The sequence below is a fragment of the Panthera onca genome, chromosome E2, assembly GCF_046562875.1.
Source record: "Panthera onca isolate mPanOnc1 chromosome E2, mPanOnc1 haplotype 2, whole genome shotgun sequence".
NCBI classification, from domain to species: Eukaryota; Metazoa; Chordata; class Mammalia; order Carnivora; family Felidae; genus Panthera; species Panthera onca.
This window is the reverse complement of record NC_138353.1, coordinates 9,381,073-9,404,222: the sequence shown is the minus strand read 5'-3', so window position 1 is coordinate 9,404,222 and position 23,150 is coordinate 9,381,073. Positions and strand designations below refer to the sequence as shown.

At 45.5% G+C, this 23,150-nt stretch overlaps 1 protein-coding gene across 1 annotated transcript; it reads left to right on the top strand.

The window, feature by feature from the left end:
- The first annotated feature begins 6,877 nt into the window (after positions 1–6,877).
- Positions 6,878–22,695, top strand: ELSPBP1 (epididymal sperm binding protein 1). The gene is given in 8 exon segments (XM_078439208.2): positions 6,878–6,953; positions 8,852–8,883; positions 8,886–8,919; positions 13,355–13,492; positions 17,139–17,285; positions 19,026–19,184; positions 21,155–21,319; positions 22,424–22,695. Coding segments are annotated over 7 exon segments (735 nt in total). The 5' UTR covers positions 6,878–6,886; the 3' UTR covers positions 21,313–21,319; positions 22,424–22,695.
- The last annotated feature ends 455 nt before the right edge of the window (positions 22,696–23,150 follow it).

The window sequence follows — 23,150 nt, the reverse complement described above, 5'->3', positions numbered from 1 at the left end:
AGAATGACACACAGAGAGAGAACAAACCCAGAGACCCAAGGAGATAAAGAAGAGGAAAAAGCAGACAGGGTGGGAAGAAAAAGGGAGAAGGGGAAGAAAGATGGTACAAGAGGTTGGGGGAGAGTGGATCTCCAAGACACAGAGAAAGAAGGACAGATGGAGACAGAGACAGGAAGTAGATGACAGGAAGCAGGCAGAGACAGGAAGTAGATGATAGGAAGGAGGCTGTCAAGTCAGGAAAGGAAGACCTCAAAGCCTCTTATCTAGAAAACTCCCAAACCTATGCAATGAGAAACTGTCACCAAAATGACAATAAAATGAGACCCCAACCTCAGCTGCTCCAAGTCCCACTGTCCCCGCCTGCTTGCTATATGGCTTTTGGCAAGTCCCTAGGCACCTCTGTGCCTCCATTTCCTCATCTGTAAAACCAAGGAGTCCTACCTGTGATCAATTGCAATATTTGGTAAATCTCTATGGTGTCAATCCTGAAAGATACCAGGACAGGGCTGTGGACTTCTTACAGAGTTTTCAGAATGGTAGGATAGAATTTAAAAGTGAAAAATTAGGGGCACCTGGGTGGCTCAGTCGGTTAAGCATCTAACTCTTGATTTTGGCTCAGGTCATGATCTCACCATTTGTGAGTTTGAGCCCCATGTCAGGCTCCACGCTGACAGTGCTTGAGATTCTCTCTCTCCCTCTGTCTCTGCCCCTCCCCTGTGTGCTCTCTCTCTCTCAAAATAAATAAATAAACTTTTAGAGACACCTGGGTGGCTCAGTGGGTTGAGTGACTGACTTTGGCTCAGATCATGATCTCACTGTTTGTGAGTTCAAGCCCTGCATGGGGCTCTGTGCTGACAGCTCAGAACCTGGAGCCCACTTCAGATTCTGTGTCTCCCTCTCTGTCCGCCCCTCCCCCACTCACTCAAAAACAAATAAACATTAACACAAATAAAACATGAACAAATAAACTTCTTAAAAATGAGGAAAGAGTAGATGACGTGTTTCAGAGAGCTGGTGTTTTTGATTCTCCCACGCTTCCTTTCTCACTGGAAAATTCTAGGGCTCTTCGTTTTTCATTATTCAGGTAAAACCTGTCCACTTCCTGGTAGCCTCATATTCAGGGGCACTTTCTTCTCTGTTCATTAATATTCTTGCCCATGACCCTGTCCCTGAAAGATCCCATTAATAAACACATGATTGAATTTTATGGGCCTCATGGATATGCATGAGCTCATCTTGGGGCATCATTAACCATGGGGCTATTTCATCCAAACCACCCTGATTGTAATCACTTGCAGAAAACCCTCTTTGGGGAAGCTGCGGTGTCTTCCTACCGACAGGTTGGGGCCAAAACAGTCGGGCCAGTCCCCAAATAATCCAGAGATTTGGTGAGCAGAACCTTAAAGAGGGCTCGTGGAGACAGCTAGGGCCAAGAAGGACTCTCTCAAAGGTACACCTCAACCTAGAAACTTGGGAGGGGTGTGAGAGGCGGGACCTGGGAGCTCCCACAGCAAGGAAGGAAGGTTTAGAACAGCATTGTCCCCTGGAGAAAATAAAACGTAAGCCGTAAATATCATTGTAAATTTCATAGTAGCCACATTAAAAAAAAGAGTAAGAACAGGTGCAGTTTATTTTAATAATGTATTTCGTTGAACCATGATAGCCAAAATACTATCATTTCACATATGATCAACACACAAAAAAAATTCTTTGCTTTTCCATACTTCATCTTCAGATCCCAGTATTTTATGCTTACAACATGGGGCAATGAGAACTCACCACATTTCCAGTGCTCAAAAGCCATAGTGGCTGGTGGCCGCCATACTGGAAGGTGCAGTTATGGAGCTCTGTGAAAGAAAGGCCAGGGAAAGTGGGGAAGGAGGCTGTGGGGGCAGATTCCTTTCTCTGTAGAAACTCAAAGGCGTAGGTGAAGCCAGACCGTCTGACCAATGTAATGCTATGGAAGGCTGCCTGTACCCCAACTTTGGGGGAAAAGAGATGGAAGAAAAGAGAACTAACCTGGACAAACTGCCTAGTAAATTCCTGGTAGTCAACTACTGTCTTCATGGTCCCATGAATATTTTTTGGCACCATTCCTCTAAGGTAAGGCTCACTCTGCCTGTTTCATGAAGGAGAAAGCTGAGATTCAGAGATCTTCCTGAGGTCCTGTCATTGCTCCCTCCAAAGACAGCCTGAATGCATAATAGAAGAGGTGCATTTGCATGTTTGTGAGGGGGTCTCACACTGAGGTTTTGTTTCACACTTGGAGACATCTGCTGCCAAGGAGCAGAAGGACTCAGTATTTTCAAGCCACACTAAACTCCAAATGCCTAGGCCCATGAGCTCCTATAATTCCCACAATAGCTTCCATAGTTGGATTTTTATCTCCACTTAACAGATGAGAACTTGAAAACTGGAAATTGGAGAGGTGAAATGACCTTCCCAAGGCCACCCAGCAGATAAATGGGAGAGGTGGAGTTTGAACCTGGGTTGATTGGGTGCCATTCTCTTCTCATGGGTCCATTGTGACATTTTTTGCTGAAGAGAATCAGTGAGTTGAGGCGGTGGGCTAAGCTGCCTCCTGATGACCCTCTCAGCACCTTCATACTACCTGGTGGCTGTTCTCACTTCCCATGTTGGGTGATAGATATTTGTGCCTATGTCCCATCTCTGACTTTTTTTTTTTTAATTTTTTTAACGTTTATTTATTTTTGAGACAGAGAGAGACAGAGCATGAACGGGGGAGGGGCAGAGAGAGAGGGAGACACAGAACCGGAAGCAGGCTCCAAGCTCTGGGCCATCAGCCCAGAGCCTGACGCGGGGCTCGAACTCACTGACCGCAAGATCGTGACCTGAGCTGAAGTCGGACGCTTAACCGACTGAGCCACCCAGGCGCCCCCCATCTCTGACTTTTGAGGCCAGAAATAATTTCCACTTCCTCTTAGTAGTTGCCCCAGTTCTATATGGATGGCAAGGTTCTAGAATACTTATTGGATGGATAGACAAAAAGTGGATGGTGGAAGAATGGATGGATGGATGGAAGGATGGAAGGAAGGAAGGCTGGATGAAAAGACGGATGATGGGTCAAAAGATGGATGAATGGATGGATGGACGGATGGATGGAAGGATGGATGGATGGGTGACAGTAAGATAGATGAAAACAATGTTAACAATGTGGAATATTATTAAGCAAAGAAAGCATTTACTAGAAGATAACATTTTCCGAAAAGTTTGGAGGACGATAAATAACAAAAAGTAAAGGAAAGAAGAAAATCAGAACATTTCCAAGATAAGTTTACTTAATGAATTAATTACTGAGAGCCTAGCATGGTGAAGAGAAGACTGGATGTTACTATCATCATCATCAATATTATCAGTCATCACCATCCTTAGCATTAATGGCCAACATTTATTGTGATCTTCCTTTATAGCAGACACCATACTAAGTATTTTATATCTTTTGTTTAATTTGGTCCTTCCAACAAATGCGTGGAATAGGTATGATTCCCATTTTATGGATGAGTAAGCTGTTAAGTGCCTTGCATAATTATTGTTTTTAATTATGAAATCGTGTACACCTATGGAGAAAAATTCAAATAGGGAGTCTTGCAATTATCCTTGATTGTTCATTCCCACTTCTCAGAGATCTTACCAGCCAACAATCTTGTGACAGTGGCAGGATGCCAGCCCCAACTACCCCACGGCCCAGGACAAAAGGTCCTCCACAAGCATTTGAATGTGCCAGTGATCAAGGAATGACTTGGTCCTCACTTGAATGTTCCAGACGTGGGTGTCTGGCTGTTGAGGCTCACTTCACAGTTCAGTCATTGTCTTGAACCACCCCCAAATATTTTCTATTAATATCCATGGCTTGATCCAAGTAGGCTCATTAACATTCCAGAATATCGGTCCTTATCAACTTCTTACATTTGCACGGTGTCCTTCGTGGCACAAAGAAGCAAACCATGTAGATACCTGGGGGGAAGCATCCAGGTGGAGGGAAGAGCAAGTGTAAAGGCCCTGAGATGTAAGTAAGCTCAGTCGGTGCTGTGCTGGAAACAGCAAAGAGCCTAGTGCAACTGGGGCAGATCAAGGGAGAACAGAGTGATAAGGAATGAGCTTGGAGGGGAAGGCCGTGGTATGGACTATGGATTGTGTTATAAAAGTGACAGAGAAGTGTGTGGGAGTTAATGGATGCCACTTGTCCCCACTTTAATCTCTCCAGTGGCTTCTGTTAGCGTTTAGAATCTAAGGAAGGCTCTGTAGGGGTCCAGCACCATCTGCCTCGCCAAGTACCTCTTGGGCCTCGCTCCTCCCTGCTCACACCTGTTCTGGTTGTTGTTTAAATACATGTCAGCTTTTTCTCTCATCTTGCCTCTCCTGCCCAGATGAGCCACCAAACCCCCTCCCCTGGTTCCCCTCACGCCTACATCCCACTCTTCCTGAGGGTCTGTTTACAAGTCATTTGCTTGGAAGAGCCTCGCCGGCCTCCTGTCACCTTGCCCCAGTTCCTCTTTGTCTGTAGCCTTGGTCCTTCCCCTTCGTCACCACGATCATGAGTAAGAGACACATGCTTGTCTCTGGTTTATTCCCTTCCTGTCTGTCTCCTTTGTAGGCAGCCCAGCCCCATGAAGGTAGGGGCAAGGCCTGTCTCCCACTCTGCTGTCTCTCATCCCCTAACCCTGCAGCCCACGCATTGTACAGGCTCAGGAAATATTTGTTTCTGAATGAATGCTTGAAAGCAAGCACCAAGACCCCTGTGGACAGGACAGGGGAGAGCCTCGAGGCCAGGACATCGGTGATGGAAAGTGACAACTATCTGGGGGATAGAAGGTGAAAGCCTGAGTTTGCAGGAGCAGGAGAGACAGAGAGAAGGTGATGCGTTCACGAAGCCATTCGGGAAGCAGAAGCCACAGGGTTTGATGACTGATAGGACGTTAGGGAGGAGAAAGCTTTACTGTTGGGGTGACAACTTGAGGGGTGGGAAAGAGCATTGTCTTAGCATTTCTTTTTCGTGGTTCTGAAGGCTGGGAAGTCCAAGACTGTGGTACCCACAGATTCAGGGTCTGGTAAAAACCCACTTCCTGGTACACAACCATCTTCTCACTGTGTCCTCACGTGGCGGAAGGGGCGAGGGGGCTCTTTGAGGTCTCTTTTACAAGGGCACTAGCCCCACTCATAACGTGTCACCCTCATAACCTCATCACTCCCAAAGACCCCACCTCCTAATGCCAATACCTTGGAGGTTAGGATTCCAACATATGAATTTGGGGGAGACACTTAAGCATCTGCCTCTTGATTTCAGCTCAGGTCATGATCCCAGGGTCATGGGATTGAGTCCCTCGTTGGGCTCTGCACTGAGTGTGGAGCCTGCTTAAGATTCTCTCTCTCCCTCTGCCCGTGTTCCCAGCTCTCACTCTCTCTCTCTCTCAAATAAAAAAAAGGGGGAGAATAAAATAGAATTTGACATTCAGAAGTTTGCCTGGAGAGCTCTGATATGAACAAGGATTTGGGTGGACATTTCTGGACTACTTAGACAGTGTCCCACAGCAGCTGAGAGCCCAGTCTCTGGTGTTAGGGTGTTGGGGTTCAGCTAAAAGCCCCAGCACTTATGAAGTTTGTGATCCTCAGCAAGATGCTTAAGCTTTCTGTGCCTCAACTTCCCCAAATGAGTAATGGGGGTTATATTAGTACCTCCCTCTTTGGGCTACTGTCAGGATCATAACGAATTTAGAATAGTGTATAGCACTCAATGAGTATTACCTGTTATTGTTTATTATCTCAGTTAATCATCATCACAAGCCTAAGTGGAAGTAAGGTTAGCACCCCCATTTTTTAAGAGGAGGAAGCTGAGGCTTGGAGAACTTAAGTAACTTCCCAAGGTCACCCAGGTGGTAAATGGTGGAGTCAGGATTTCAATCAGGACCAGCTAGTTTCTGCAGTCAGAGGTGGGTCCAATTCTAGAGTCTGAACCACCAGCCAGAGTGAGAGCCATGAGTAGGTGGGCAGTGAATGAATGAGATATCACTCAGGAAAAAAGCAAGTTTAGGGCTTGGTGCTGTGGTTAAGAATAACAAGAGAAATCAGAAAGACAGCCCAATGTGTAGCAGGAAGGCAAGTGAGAGAGTGTGTTCTGACACCCAGGTGCTCAGTAATGCCACCTACCTGTTCAAGGACCTGAATCGATGGCTTTGGGATTTTTTTCCCCCAATGGACCATTCAGATTTGTTATTAAGAATTGGGGCCATCTGATGTCTTTCCTGAGCTGCCTTGATCTTTGCCTGAATTACTCATAAACCCAACTAACAATTTACAATGGAAATGCCCTTTCACCTCAGCATCTCATCGGACCCTCACAGCCTCTCCCGGAGGCAGGAATTATTAACCTACACTTCTGCAGGCGAGGGAACAAAGGCCCATAGGAGGGAAGCGGTTTTATGAAGCTTGAGAACTCTGAAACTTGTGTAGACAGGTCTGCAGTGGAACCCGAGATCTGTCCCTTACCATCTGTGGTGTTTGGGCAAGTTACTCAACTTCCCAAACTGTGTTTTCACTCTACCGTAAAGCAAAAATAATCACCCCTGCTCCTTAGGTTGTTAGAAGGTGGCATATAGTAGGTACTTAATAATTCGTAGCCAGCAGAGAAGCAGTGATAGAAGCAGAGCCTCAAGACAAAACCAGGTCACCAGGTCCAGCCCTGGGTTGTTGTTTCTCTGGCGAACAGCACATCTTTCTTTCCTGTAAGAGTGAGTTACTCTTCACTGCCCTCTGGGGGTAGAAAGTAAAATGGCATGACACCAAACCTGGCAGTTAGTGGAAGAGGAAGGGGCCCTGCGGGAGCAAAATTTTTGTTTTCCTTCAGTCCAGAAAGAAGAGGCCAGTTGCGATGAACCGATGGTCCAGTTACCTGCTGGGATGGATGACCTTCCTCTACATCTGGGAGACAAGTGGAGGTGAAGGTACTGGGAAATGTTGGGGAGGGTTTGGAAACCGGAAAGAACGAATGGGCCAAAGAAAGATTCCTGGATTCAGGTAGGGAGGAGATAGAGAGTCATCTGCTTCTGGACTACCTTGACCGCGGATAACTGAAACCATGGAAAGAGAGACCGTGGTTAAGCCGGGGACTGCTGTGCCCAGGACACAAGCACCTTTTGAGATGCTCAGCACGTGGTAGGGAAATGCGAATACGTTCATTGAAGGGCGGGGGGGGGGGGGGGGGGCTCCATAATTCCAATGGACTGAGTCCTCAGACTGCATCTTGGACCCTCCCTTTCCACTCTTTTTCTTAAATCGAGGTAAAATGCACAGAACATAAAATTTCCCCTTTTAACCGTTTTGAAGTGTATGGCCAAGTGCACAGTTCAGTAGAAGTACACCCACAGCGTTGTACAACCAATAGCCATGATACATCACCTGTACTCATTAAACAATGCACATTTCCCCCGCCCCCAGCCCCTGGGGGCTGCTTTCTGACACCATGAATCTGACTGTTCTACATACCCCACAGAAGTGGAATCAAACAATACTTGTCCTTTTGTGACTTTTATGTCCCTTAGCATAACGCCCTCAAGATTCATCCATCCATTGTGTAGCCTGTGTCAGAATTTCCTTTCCTTCTAAGGCTGAATAACTATTCCACTGTGTGTGTGGTACATACTATGGACCTACCACGTTTTGTTTATCCATTCATCCATGGATGGACGTGGATTGTTTCCACCTCTTGGCCGTTGTGAACAATGCTGCTGTAAACATTGGGTGTTACAAATACTTCGCGGGATATAACGAGGAGTGGAATTGTTGGGTCACATGGCAATTCTACGTTTATTTTATTTTATTTTATTTTATTTTATTTTATTTTATTTTTTGAGGAACTGCCATACTATTTTCCAAAGCAGCTGCACCATTTTGGATTCCCATCTACAGTGCACAAGGGTTCCAATGTCTCCACATCCTTGTCAATACTTGTTGTTTTCTGTTTAAAAGAAAAAAAGGAGGGGCTCCTGGTCGGCTCAGTCGGTGTGTGACTCTTGATCTCGAGCTTGTGAGTTCGGGCCCCACATTGGGTGTAGAGATTACTTAAAAATAAAATCTTTAAAAAAAATTTTTTTTTTTTTAAATTTTTTTTAAATTTTTTTTTCAACGTTTTTTATTTATTTTTGGGACAGAGAGAGACAGAGCATGAACGGGGGAGGGGCAGAGAGAGAGGGAGACACAGAATCGGAAACAGGCTCCAGGCTCCGAGCCATCAGCCCAGAGCCTGACGCGGGGCTCGAACTCACGGACCGCGAGATCGTGACCTGGCTGAAGTCGGACGCTTAACCGACTGCGCCACCCAGGCGCCCCTAAAAAAATTTTTAAATATTTTATTTATTTTTGAGACAGACAGAGACAGAGCATGAACGGGGGAGGGGCAGAGAGAGAGGGAGACACAGAATCCGAAGCAGGCTCCAGGCTCCGAGCCCCCAGCACAGAGCCTGACACGGGGCTCAAATTCACAAACCGTGAGATCATGACCTGAGCCGAAGTCAGACGCTTGCCCGACTGAGCCACCCAGGTGCCCCTTAAAAATAAACTCTTTAAAAAAAAAAAGTAGCCATTTTAGTGGATGTGAGCCTACGTTCTCAATACATCTAAGAATCTAACCACCTCCAGATGGTGTGGTAAACATGGAAGGAGAACAAAGAGACACCCTGTGTCATAGTTCACTTAAGCTGTGGCGAAACATTCTCCACAATTAAAATCCTTTTCTGCCTGATGAGCCCTCTCCCTTCAATAAGGCTCAAGAAACACTTGTTTTCATGCCCTTTAATTCCATGAAGTCCTTTTTGAATGACCACATTCTGTATTCCAGAAATTCCCAAGCTGAGGTCACTGGGCTAGCACTAGAGTTCATGAAACCCTGGCTCCGTATTTCAAAGGGTGTGTATTTATCAGGGTAGTGAGGATAGCTATTATAACAGAGAAGCTCCAAACTATTAGCAGCTTAACACAAAACATTTTATTTCTTGTTCCTACAAAGTCCAATGAGGGAGCATCTGGTTAGCAAGGATCCATGCGCCTTCCACCGTGGGGCTCCACCATCCCCTAGGGTTCCAGGGTCCTCTGTGGATTCTTTGCATGGAGCTGGTAGACAAGGATCAAGAGTCTTAGGATCTTGAAGGAGAAGGGTTTTTTGTTTTTTGGGTTTTTTTTTTGGGCCAGGAAGTGATACCCGTCACTTTCTCCCACTTCCATTGGCCAGAACTCACAGGGTGCTTAGCTGCAAGGGAGTCTGGGAGATGTAGTTTTTAGCAGTACCTTTGAGAGGAAGATGACGCTGGTTTTGAACACCCAGCAGTTCTCTGCCACAGGGATGTATGGACATTTTCCTAGAGAGAAGATCTGGGTTCTCAAAAGAACTGACAAGTCCTGAAAAGGCTAAGAAGCCACACTTTATTCAGACAAGGAACAATGCCAGCTTTTCCGGTTAGTGTCTCTTTCTGGTCATACCTTCCTGAGACCACACCCGTATTCCTGTGGTGAAACTTGGTATTCCTAAGTCTCCTCTGCACATAGTTATGGACTAATTTATTCAACACACATTTGCCGAGTGGTTCCCGAGTGCCAGGCACTGTGCTATGGGCCAGAAACATAGCAATAAATAAAACTCATGCCCTGCTCTCGGGAGAGCTCACAGCAAATGGGAGTGATAGACACATAAGCAGATAATTATATTCTTTAAATATTCAGTAAGTACATTTATAGAGATCATCTCAGAGTATTATAAGAATGTGGAAGAGTATTAATCCAGGCTGAACCAAGTCGTATGGATGAGAAGCAGGGAGTAAAGCTAGGGACAAAGAAAAGAGCAGGATGAAGGGCATGAGCCAAACGCTGAAGACGAGAAAGAAGGTGGAGGAAGGTCGAGGAAATGTTAATCAGGCAGTGAGAACAGAGAGGTCAGCAGGGCCCGGATTATGGAGGATTTTAACCCAGTTAAGAAGATCAGACCATCTGCTGGATTACTTTGCAGATGGCTAATAGTATCTATTATGTGTTGGTTTGTACTAATAAGTCCCAAGGATAATCTTAATCCTGTGTACAGGGGCATCTGTCTGCTCTCCCCTCGCCACCAGCATCACACATACTGGTGGTGCCCATGACTGAGCATTATTGATGACGATGGTGATGGTGATGATGACAGTTAACATTGGTTGAGGAGCAGCCATGTTCCAGGTCCACTTCTAAACACTTTCCAGATATTAACTGGTTTCAACTTGGTCTTCAACCAAGACCACACAGTTCTGAGAGCCAGGGGTGGACAACGCAATGTGACTTAAGGACCTCCACTTGCCTCAGCCCATTGGCGAAGCTCAAAGATGGCAGTCTGCCTTTTCTGCTGTCTCCCAGCCTCACCCCTGTGATGGCCCAGGTCAGATTATACAGGATAAGAATCTGATCCAGAGCAAGAGATGGAGGTTCCAGGTTGAAGACAGAGATGATGTCTGGTTCATCTGTATTAGTAATAGACTGACTATCCCTAAATGTCAGTGGCTGAACTCAGTAGGGTTCATGTCATCTAGAACTTCAGTGTGGATGTTTCATGGGAAGCCACTTGTGTTGTGATTCAGAGACACAGACCCCTTCTGTATTGGGGCTCCACCATCCCACAGGGCCTCAGCATACTTTGCAGGGTCCTCTTTCTCAGACTTTCTCAACCTGGGCACTGTTGACATTTGGGACCAGATGACTCGGTTCTGGGACGTGTGCATGGTAAGGTGTTTAGCAACATCTCCAGCCTCTACCCAGTAGGAACCAGTGGTGCAGCTTCCAGTTCGCCCCTCTCCCAGTTGTAACAACCCGAAACGTCTCCAAACATTGTCTAATGTCTCCTCCACTGAGAACCACTGCTCTATGTCCAGCTGGAAGAGGAAGTAGGGAGCATAGGGTTCACCGGGGACTTTTCGTTTTTTATTATTATTATAATTTTAAATGTTTATTTATGTTTGAGAGAGAGAGAGAGAGAGAGAGAGAGCGTGAGCAGGGGAGGGGCAGAGAGAGAGGGAGACACAGAATCGGAAGCGGGCCCCGGGCTCTGAGCTGTCAGCACAGAGCCCGACGCGGGGCTCGAACTCACGGACCTCAAGATCCTGACCTGAGCTGAAGTCGGCCGCTCAACTGACTGAGCCACCCAGGCGCCCCCACCGGGGACTTTTCTAAGCGAGGAGCTGGAGAAGGTCATTTCTACCCACATTGCATGAGTTGCAACTGAGTCACATGGCCCCACCTAACTATTCAGCCAGAAAATGTGTTCTTGCTAGGAGTCCAGAAAGAAAAAAGAAGATAGGTTTGGCGAGTCCATGGAAGCTTTGCCTCACCATCTTTGGAACATGAACACACATACACATGCACACACGTGTATGCACGCACATCCATAACCTATCAGAATATCTTAGTCATAGTATCCATAATTATGTCTTTGAGGGAGGGAGAAAAGAGGGAAGGAGGGAATGACATGATGAAGGCAGGGAGAAAAGCTGTGATCCTGGACCAGTAGATAAAAAAATGCTAGTTCTCATCCCAGTTCTGCTCAAAAAAGGGTGAAAAAAAAGGTATTAAGTTGAAATGATTCCTTATCTTACATGGGTATTCACTTTCTCCACAATGTGGGCTAGAATAGCATTTCTTTCCATTTTTTTAATGTTTTATTTATTTTTCAGACAGAGGAGGGGCAGAGAGAGAGAGGGAGACACAGAATCTGAAGCAGGATCCAGGCTCCCAGCCGTCAGCACAGAGCCCGACGCGGGGCTCGAACTCACAAACTGCGAGATCATGACCTGAGCCTAAATCGGACACTTAACACACTGAGCCACCCAGGCGCCCCACTTTTCCTTTTTTTTTTAAAGTTTATTTATTTATTTTGAGACAGAGAGAGAGAGAGTGGGGGAGGGGCAGAGAGAGAAAGAGAGAGAGAGAGACTCTCAAGCAGGCTCCACATTGTCAGTAAGGAGCCCGATTCAGGGCTCGAACTCACGAACCAAGAGATCATGATCTGAGCCGAAGTCTGATGCTTAACCAACTGAGCCACCCAAGCACCTGTAGAATAACATTTCTTAAGATGTGTTTCAGGGAGGGGGACCTGGGTGGCTCAGTCGGTTAGGCACGGGCTTCGGCTCAGGTCATGATCTCACGGTTCGTGAGTTCAAGCCCCGCACCAGGCTCTGTGCTGACAACTCAGAGCCTGGAGCCTGCTTTGGATTCTGTGTCTCCCTCTCTCTCCGCTCCTTCCCCACTTGTGCTCTGTCTCTCTCTGTCTCTCAAAAATAAATAAACATAAAAAAAGGCGTGTTTCAGGTACCATTAGTCTCCAGCACTATTGAGGAGTGGGGGGAAAGGACAATTCAATATAGTCCATAGCCTCCTGCTAATTCAGCACTCATTTGCATACTGACCCTTCTGATGAGTCCTTTGTTAAAGAAACGGGTTTAGCTTTCTTTCACGTGGCATTTTCCGAGCTCATTCCATTCTGTCAGTTCTTTCTGAAGCATCTACTATGAGCAAGTCACAGTTCTAGGTTCTGAGGATACGCTGTGTCAAAGACAAAGTCCTGTCCTCACACAGAAGAATACAAAAAGCACCCCACAGTATTTGCCATATCTGCATGCCACCAGCACTATCATTTACCCAACCTTCTTGAAATGTACTCTTTGACACCTTTATCTTCACTCTAACACCTTTATCTTTAAAGAATAGTTAACATTAGCTCTGTAATCTGTAAGCGTTACTAACTTGCCATAAATAGAAATTGCACACAAAAGTAAATGCTATGAAAAGGAAATCTGATTCCTAAATTCTATTGGGTGCAACAATAAGGCTTTGAGCCTGGGTCCTGCCCTGTTTGTTGTTGTTGTTGTTGTTGTTGTTATTGTTGTTAAAAAGGGAGATTATTAAAAATTAGAGGCATGGTAGAGAAATACTCGCATTAAATTGAAGTCTTCTCTTTTGTGTAATCAGAAGCATTGAAAAAAGCATTGAAATGTGAGATTGTTTTCTGGTCTGTGTTGCAGCATTATTTGACGCGTGTCGCTCCATTACCTACTGTGATGTCATGACCCAAGAGTGTCTGGTGTGACATTGACGGTGCTCTAATGGTCTGGAGGAAAACTTTATTCCAGTTGCCTTTATGATTTATGAGACTCTTTCCCTGTGCTCTTGGTCTCCACGTAAACTGGACACACCCTTATTTGTCACAAGAAAGTTGGATGCCAACACTGCATGTGTCACCTTCAGAACCGCCCACGAGAACCAAAGCAAGACTCACCCTTGGCTCATTCATTTGTGATGAAACCCTTCTATTTGTCTCTCTGTCCTCCAGGTCAGAAGGATTCATGTGTCTTTCCCTTCATCTACAAGGGGTCTACTTACTTCTCTTGTATCAAAACCAACAGCCTGTCCCCTTGGTGTTCTACAAAAGCCGTTTACGATGGGCAGTGGAAGTACTGTATGGAGGAGGGTGAGTGATGCCATGCTGTCCCCTCAGCTGACCTCCTCAAATGATGGATTATAAAAGAGAATGTGTGGATGTGTAGAATGTGATCATATTTTTGAAGACGAGTTACGACATCTGTGTGTGTGCATAGAAAGTGCGGAGGCCACATACTGGATGCTAACAATGGCTAATAATACGACAATGATAGTGTTAAAAATGGTGCTTTCTGAATGAAAGAGAGGTTACAAGACCACAGGGAACCACTGTATTCTTTGTCTCTTTCTTAATTTTCTAAATTAATAAGGAAAAACAGACAACAAAGTGTAACAGAGAAGGGATTTGACAGACTCTGTTTACTGCTTCTCAAAGCCCAAGACATTTTTGACAATTAGATGATTTCTAATTTTTCTGCACAGGACAAAAGGCATTTTGTTTGTTTTAACCGATATCCTGTTGTTGGACATTTTAATTGTTCCTACGAGCAGCCAGATTTTGAATATTTAGGATTTTCTTTTCATTTGTATCACTGTTCTTGACTCTCTTAGATCAAAGGCTCCCTTTGATAATAAGTATAACAACCCTTTCACTATACTGAAATAAAATGTATACATAATGTTACCTACTCCAAATTCATAATTTCAGAATAAATCAACACAATCCCTTAGCTGCAATATAAGACAGAAATAAAAGAGTAAATTGATAATAAAAAGCACCATGATCATAACTAACCTAAAAAGATATTAAAAGGTGGCCAGAGGCTCATACCTCCAAGCAGAATCTCTTTGATTATAAGAGCTAAAAATGACTACAAAGAAGCCCCATTACACTGGGGGGTGGGGTGGGGAATAAAAACACAACAATAAAAACAAAAACCCAAACTTGGAAGCAATACCACCTCTAGTTGAAAATATCGCTCTAGTTTAAATGATGCAAATCAGGATCTACTGGTTGAAATTGAACCCGAAAATTAGAAACAGACTTTTTTTTTTTTTATTTCTAGAAAAGAGGTCCCCAAACATGCTAAGACACACAAGAGGAGACAAAACTCTGCCCAAAGTGCGGATACAGACACAATCAGGGCCTAGAGATTTAACAACATGCATCTGATTAAACCTCTTTCAGCCAATCACAGAGGGCTCCTGTATAGATGGTTTGCCATTGGCATCTCCTCTCTCATCCCTGGCTTCTGAACTAAGAACTGCTCTTTGGACCCCTAGTGGTGGGTTTCTCACCACCTGTGAACAGCCCCAATTTTTCCCTCCCACCCCTCATGTAATCCACCAATTAGCCTGTTAGTTCTACCTTCAAAAATCGATTCTAGCTTCAGTTTCTGGGAAGGAGCTGCCTCCACTGCTCCCATCCTTCTCCAAATCACCATCAGTTCTCCCCCCCCAAATTTGTTAACTGGGCTCCTCAAATCCCCCCCACCTCCCTCCAAATCAATTCCCCACACATCAGTCAAAGTAACCTTTTCGGAATGTGAAATCATGCAATGCTACTCCCCTGCTTGTGCCCCTGCATGGCTCACCAGCACACTTAGAAGGATATCCTGAGCCCGAAGAGCCAACACAATCCTAAGAAAGGAAAACAAAGCAGGAAGCATCACACTTCAGACTATATTACACAGTTATAGTAATAAAAACAGTATGGTATTGGCATAAAAACAGACACATGGATTAATGGAGCAGATTGAGAGCCCAGAAATAAACCCATGCATATATGGTCAATTAATTTATGATAAAGGAACCAATAATATGCAATGGGGAAAGAATGATGTCTTCAATAAGTGGTGTTGATAAAACTGGACAGTCGCATACAAAAGAATGGAACTGGACCCCTCTCTTATGCCATACACAAGGGTCAACTCAAAATTATTAAAGACTTGAATCATAAGATGCAAAACCCCAGAACTCCAGCAAGAAAACATGGGGCTAAGCTGGAAGACATCAGTCTTAGTGACGATTGTTTGGGTTTGACACCAAAATCAAAAGCAAAAATAAACAAGTGGCACTACATCAAACTACGAAGCTTCTGTGTAGCAAAAGAAGCCATCAATAAAATGATAAGGCAACGCATGGAATGGAAGAAAATATTTGCAAATGATATACCTGATAAGGGGTTAATATCTGAAACGTCCCAAAGAACTACAACTTGAGGAAAGGAGAAGGAGGAGAAGGAGAAGAGGGAGAAGAAGAGGGTTGAGGAGGGGGAGGAGGAGATGAAGAAGAAGAAGAAGAAGAAGAAGAAGAAGAAGAAGAAGAAGAAGAAGAAAGAGAAGGAGGAGAAGGAGAAGGGGAAGGGGAAGAAGAAGGAGAAGAAGAGGAAGAAGGAGAAGAAGAAGAAGGAGAAGGAGAAGAAGAAGAGGACGAGGAGGAAGGAGAAGGAGAAGGGGAAGAAGAAGGGGAAGAAGGAGAAGAAGAAGAAGAAGAAGAAGAAGAAGAAGAAGAAGAAGAAGAAGGAGAAGAAGAGGAGGAGGAGGAAGAGGAAGAAAGAGAAGGAGGAGAAGGAGAAGGGGAAGGGGAAGAAGAAGGAGAAGAAGAGGAAAAAGGAGAAGGAGGAGAAGAGGAAGAGGAGGAAGGAGAAGGAGAAGGGGAAGAAGAAGGGGAAGAAGAAGGAGAAGAAGAAGAAGGGCAAGAAGAAGAAGGAGAAGAAGAAGAAGAAGAAGAAGAAGAAGAAGAAGAAGAAGAAGAAGAAGAAGAAGAAGAAGAGGAGGAAGGAGAAGGGGAAGAAGAAGAAGGAGAAGAAGAAGAAGAAGAAGGAGGAGGAGGAGGAGGAGGAGGAGGAGGAGACACCTCACTTTGGTCTGCAAAGCTCTACAAGACCTTGCCCTTCTCTGTCCTCACCTTCTTCCACTCCCTTCCTTGCCTGATGAGCTCCAGCTACACTGGCTGTCATGCTTCTCGAATATTCTGAACTCCTTCCTGTCTTGAACCCTTCCCACTTTTATTCCCTCTATCTGGACCTCAATTCCCCCAATTTTTGCATGGCTGGCTTCTCCACATTGTGCAAGCCTCTGCTCAAGTGCCACCTGCTCAAGGAAGCCTTCCCTCATCCTTCATCAATGACAACCCCTCCATCACCTCCAAATGACCCTGATTCCCTCACTGAGTGTGAGTAAATCCACCCACTATAAAACATAATGTCCAAAACGATATTTGTTGTACTATTTGTGGTGGGAAATTCAATCTATGAAAGTTGCAATAAGGCACCAGCACCTGGATGATAATGTTACTATATTTTACTTCACTGATATTTGACTTTTTTTCAGTAATGGCAACTTTTTTTTTGTATGCCAAGATCTTGACTTCACCTGTTGGTTGTAAACCATCAAAATTCTTTGTCTTGACTTGATTCCTACAGGTCTGTTGGTGATTCTAAGAGATTCATTTTTAAGACATTGAAGTATATTGTTTGTTCAGCAGGTTGGGGGGTGGCGTTGTTAAGGTTGGGAACCCTGTTGGGGGAAGCTTTGAGCATGAAAGTACACAAGTAGGCTTTCTTTACAACATGCTTAATAAAATGAATGAATAAAATATCTTTAAAACTTGATGCTTGTCCTGTATTTTGTTGGCTGACGGATGAATGGATGAATGCATGGATGGATGATTGAGTGACTGTCCTGTGAATGACTTGAGAAAGTCAAACCACTCACAGACTCCTTTCCATACAGATTACCCACGATGCATCTTCCCCTTCATCTATCGAGGAAGGTACCATAACAACTGCATCACGGAGGGTGGCTTCTTCAGAAAGCTGTGGTGTTCCGTCACCTCCAGCTTTGATGAGAAGCAGCAGTGGAAATACTGTGAAACAAATGGTAAGGCACTGGAGCAGGGATGGGGGTTTTGGTGGGGAGGCGGGTGGGGGAGAGCAATGATCATTCTGAGGGGATGGTGGCATGGGGGAGAGCAGAGCATTGAGAGCAATACTTCTAGAAACTAAGTGTGTTCTTGGAGAATACATTAGGACAACCACAGGAGACAGGAATGTCCTAAGGCCATGTTCCCCCGAGTGCCTAATGTCAGCATGGAAAATCTGGTTGTCCTAAGAACCAATACCATGGGCTGCAGTCCTGACATTGGTTTTCAACTATTTCTGCTGCTAGACTTGGCAATACGTGGATTCACCCAGTGCTGGACCCTACCTGCATTTCAAAGTGGCTTCAGATTTCATCTTAATTCTATGCCTACTCTTATTCTTAAAAATTTTTTTAATGTTTATTTATTTTTGAGAGACACAGAGAGAGAGAAACAGAGTGTGAGCAGGGGAGGGGCAGAGAGAGAGGGAGACACAGAATCCAAATCAGGCTCTAGGCTCTGAGCTGTCAGCACAGAGCCTGATGTGGGGCTTGAACTCACGAACTGTGAGATCGTGACCTGAGCCGAAGTCAGGCGCTTAACCGACTGAGCCACTCAGGTGCCCCTTAACTTATTCTTTTTAAAAATGTTTATTTATTTTGAGAGAGAGAGAATGAGCATGAGTGAGGGAGGGGCATAGAGAGAGGAGAGAGAGAGTATCTCAAGCAGCCTCCATGCTATCAGTGCAGAGCCCAATGCAGGGCTGGATTCCATGAATTGTGAGATCATGACCTGAGCTGAAATCAAGAGTCAGATGCATAACTGAGTGAGCCACCCAGGCATCCCTACTCTTAACTTTTTTTTTTTTAATTTTAATGTTTATTTTATTTTTGAGACAGAGAGAAACAGAGCGTGAGTAGGGGAGGTGCAGAGAGAAAGGGAGACACAGAATCCAAAGCAGGCTCCAGGCTCTGAGCTGTCAGCACAGAGCCTGATGCGGGGCTTGAACCCACCAACAGTGAAATCATGACCTGAGCCGAAGTCGGATGCTTAACCGACTGAGCCACCCAGGCGCCCCTACTCTTAACTTCTTAATGACCTCCATTCATTCTGGAGCCCTCTCTGTATTAGACTCTATATACCACATCCCATTGAATGTTTCCATAGAAGCCCTATGAGATGCTATTTTTTCCACATTCAATAAGTGGTCGCAGTAAAATTAAATCCTGTCCAAGGTCACACTCCTAGGTGATGTCAGAGTTAGGATTTGAATGCAAGTCCATATGGCTCTGATGCCCCTGCTCCCTCACCAAGCAGTGTTGCCTCCATTGAGATGAAAATTCACGTGAGGCACCTATCCATGAGCACACTTATTCCTGCTAAAGCCTTATTTACGTTTATCCCTTAGCACTCAAAAAACCATAATGCCATATAAAACCTTGAATTTTATCTTTGTCGTAGCCATCCATCACTTGTATCCTTAACCCTAAACCAACGTTAACCTTAGATCTCACGATAACTCTGTTGATGTAGCCTGCAGAGCAACTCTGTTGTAAATGGTGTGGTTGTTGATGGCTTGGGTTCTCACTTACACGCAAAGTGGATGGAAATAATAACACCACCAGGAACTGAATTGGAGCATGTTCAATGTCGTGTTGCCTTTCCTGAGATAAAGCATGGCGCCTACTTGATGCATGATACATGGAAGCTCTTTTTGTTATCTCTTCTTGTCCCTGTGACCTTTCCATCATTATTTTCAGAGTATGGGGGAAATTCTTTCAGCAAGCCCTGTGTCTTCCCCTCCGTCTACAGAAATAGCATGATCTTTGAATGCATTGAGAGTGAAAGCAACAGACTGTGGTGCCCGACCACGGAGAACATGGATGAGGATGGGAAGTGGAGCCTCTGTGCCGACACTAGTAATACGGGGAAGGGGGCTGGGTGGGCATAGGCAGACTCCTTCACTCAATTACCCAGCAAACACTGACTCCAGCCCTACTGCGTGCCAGCCACTGTGTTGGGCGGTGGGCATGTGGTGATGAGTAAGACGGAGTCCCACCCTCGTGGATATCTGATGAGCAAATAGCATGAAAAATACGATAGCGTGATGGGCAAGATGCGGGCCGCTTAAGATCCAAGAGAAAGGGGTCAATATAAAGTTTTCAAAATGTGAAACACCTAAGTACTTGCTTGCACAAACATAGAGTAAATCCACGCTAAGATTTTAAAAAAAAATTGCTAATAAGGGAATAACAAGGATAGTGAAGCCAATTCGAGGGACATTTTAAGAACTGCATAAAGTCAGTGAAAAAGAATGCTGAGCTGAAGCAAGATTGTTAAGTTAGCCACCCAATCTGGTAACACCTAAAGGGCAATCAAGGGACGCCTGGCTGGCTCAGTTGATGGAGAATCCAACTCTTGGTCTCAGGGTCATGAGTTTGAGCCCCACGTTGGATATGGAGCCTACTTAAATACATACATACATACATACGTATGTAAATACATAAATAAAAATAAAATAACACAAAGGGCAATCAAACCTTTGGGGTTGTCTACCAGACAGAAATTATCGGCATCTCTACCAAACAAAAATCATTCACAATGTATCAATCTTTTACAAGTTACAGAGTTGGGGCCTCCAAGCAATAGCAGGTAGTAAGTCAGATAAAGTTCTATTTCCCTAGAGCAGGGGTCTGCAAACTCTCTCCTGCCTATGAGCTAAGTCTGGGCCAATGTTTCTCTTGGCCCCCAACCCAACTTTCTACACAGCCAAAAAAAGTCCAAAGAAGGATCCTATTTTGTGACGGGCAAAAATTATATGAAATTCAAATCCCAGGGCCCACATACAAAGACCGAGGCTGTATGAGGCACGAAGCTAAAAATAACTACCATCTGGCCCTTTCTAGAAAAAGTTTGCTGACACTGAGCTAGAGAACCAGATGGCCCTTAGGGATTGTTTAGACAGTGCTTTAGGAGGACATAAGGTCAGGATCTTTTGACCCCAATTGTGTGTTTTGGATAATTTTGTTAACAAAGGAAAACAAGTGTACATTTGGTGGGTGGTCAGGGAAGAAGCCCACGAGGAAGAAAAATAGAACATTTCTCTGTAAATGTGACCTGATGGGTCCCCATAAAGGACATCCCAGGCGGCCTGGACTTCAGGACCCTGGACAGCTCTTCAGCACTAGGCGCGCTTTGCTCGAGAGCTGCGCCGCACAAGCCCGGCCAGTATTGATTTGGGTTCCAAATCCACCTCAACGAGTGGAGAATTCGCACATTCAGGATCTGTGAATGAAGACGACTCCCTGTAAGATGTCCTCTCCGCGCTTCCCACTTGCCTCCCTGGCTCCCCTGCTGATGACGCTGTCCTCCTCTCTCCCACTGCCAGGACCCCTTGTGTGTTCACGCTGCCCTTGTGCCCCATTTCCACACCCCACAGAGCTAAACTCAAATAGCTTCCCAGGGAAGAAAACCCCTCTGGCATTTAGGATTAAGTCAGTATTTCCTTCCTTTAATGGGAGTCTCTGAGCAGACCCATGGGCCATGTGGACCCAGTTTTTATTTAAAAAATTTTTAATGTTTATTTTTGAGAGAGAGAGAGAGAGAGAGAGAGCACTCACCCGCGAGCAAGCGGGGGAGGGGCAGAGAGACGGAGACACAGAATCTGAAGCAGGCTCCAGGCTCCACACTCTCAGCTCAGAGCCCGACACGGGGCTCGAACCCACGAACTGTGAGATCATGACCGGAGCCAAAGTCAGACACTTAACCGACTGAGCCACCCAGGTGCCCCGACCCAGTTTTGATTTTAGAGGGGGCTCTGAAGTCTAAGCCTTCACCACAGCGTCAAGGCACGGGGGTAACCACTTTCCTATCCCCTTCTACTCCCTAGGAATTTCTTCACTGGTTCCTGGCTTTCCCTGCCACTTCCCATTCAACTACAAAAACAAGAATTATTTTAACTGTACCAGCAAAGGATCGAAGCACAACCTTACGTGGTGTGCAACCTCTTACAACTATGACCAGGACCACACCTGGGTGTACTGCTGATGCAAAGGTGAGGTGCATAGCATACCTGGGCAATGCCGCTGTGAAGGTGACATCCGTCCCTTCCAGCACGATTCGCTGGGGTTGCCAGCAAGGTGAGCTCCCTGTCCCAGAGATGAGGTGAAGTGGGGGTGGGGGAGGGACGGGGACAGCTTCCCAGATTAGTAAGAGGTGGATGAACCATTTTGGACCCAGAAAGGTGCCATGCCAAGTGTTAGGTCTGGGAAGCCTTGGGTGTGCAAAGTAGGAGAATGGAATTTCTCATACTGGGGCGTGAGAAGGAAAGATGACCTTGAAAGGAGATGACCAGGACTTCACTGGGCCCCAAAAGCCATGCACCAGGTTATTGACCTGCTACCCACTGAGTAGCCAACAGAGAAAAAGGTAGGGTTCAGTTCTCCTCCTTGTTGCATGGGTCCTTCCCCCACCTCTGCACGTAAGTCCTCAACTCTCTCCACAGGACCAACTTCTCTCTCCCTTCCAGTCTTTTCTTCTGATTTCAGTATTCTCCCCAGACCCCCTGTGTGGGTCCACTGACCTAATCACTCAGGATGTCTGGGATTTAACAAACAGAAGCCCTTTCATCAGATATGTGGACGGCTCTGGTGTTTCTGGCAATATTTGCCCTTATGATGCATGTGGCTTAGGGATGACACCAAACTTAGTGATTCCTCCCGAATTTTGCCTTGGCCATCAAAATCATCTTCCTGGAACAGAAGAGAGGCAACGGAATAGGTCTGGGGCTCTGGGTACCATCTTAACAGGATGGGTATTAAAAATCACCCACAAGTCGTCCCCAGGCTTGGCTAGAATGAAGAACATTCTTAGTGCCCAGCCTCTGACTCTTGTCCACCAGAGCACAACTCTCTCCTTTGGGTCCCTCTTTCAGCAAGTCTAATACAGTAGAGGTGAGGTTAAGGTGCTCAGGGTTCAGTGGCTTATAGGCCGCCATGAGCCAGGTGAGGGGCAGGGGTAGGTCTAACCACTCTTGGCTCCGCCACCTCCTCTTCTGACTCAGTCTTGAAAGCCAATGCAATACTTTTTTTATTCACATCACACTTTGAGTCAGTACACACTCGTCACCTGAATGCTGGCTTTTGATTCTATTTTCAAGGGGAGGAGAAACATCTTCAGAGGAAGACGGACATACCAAGCGTGGAACCTGCTTCGTCTTTTCCTTTCGAGCTTAATCACCTTCAGAAATACCTTGTCCGCCATTTTGCTTAATCACTTGGTCCTTTGTGAAGAACAGAGGGGGGAAATGTGGCCTAAACACCAGTAAAGGAGCCCACAGTTACTCCCCCAGGGGGCTGCCTTTGTGCTTCCTGGAATGGGATTCGGTGAGGGACCTGGAATGCATGGTGAATCTCCTGGTAGGAGGTCAGATTCTCAGCCCAGGAGCCCCTTGGAAGGAACTGCATCCTGCTATCTCTTTCCTGGAAACCATAGATTTGGGTGGAGCATTTTTAGGTACTTATGAAATCATTAATAAATAAATTAGTAGGTAAACATAGGGTAGAAATTTCATTGCAAGGGGGCCCCTGGGTGGCTCAGTCGGTTAGGGGTCCAGCTTCGGCTCCAGTCATGATCTTGTGGTCCGTGAGTTCGAGCCCCGCATTGGGCTCTGTGCAGACAGCTCAGATTTGGATTGTGTCTCCCTCCCTCTCTGCCCCTCCCCACTCACACTCTGTCTTTCTCTCTCTAAAAAATAAATAAACATTAAAAAAGTAAAAAAAAAAAAAAGGAAAAGAAAATTCATTGCAAGACTACCTCAACTATTCCTTCCCCATGCCCATGGCAGACATGAGTAATTGATTACAGAGTCTGCTTCCCTGTGAGCC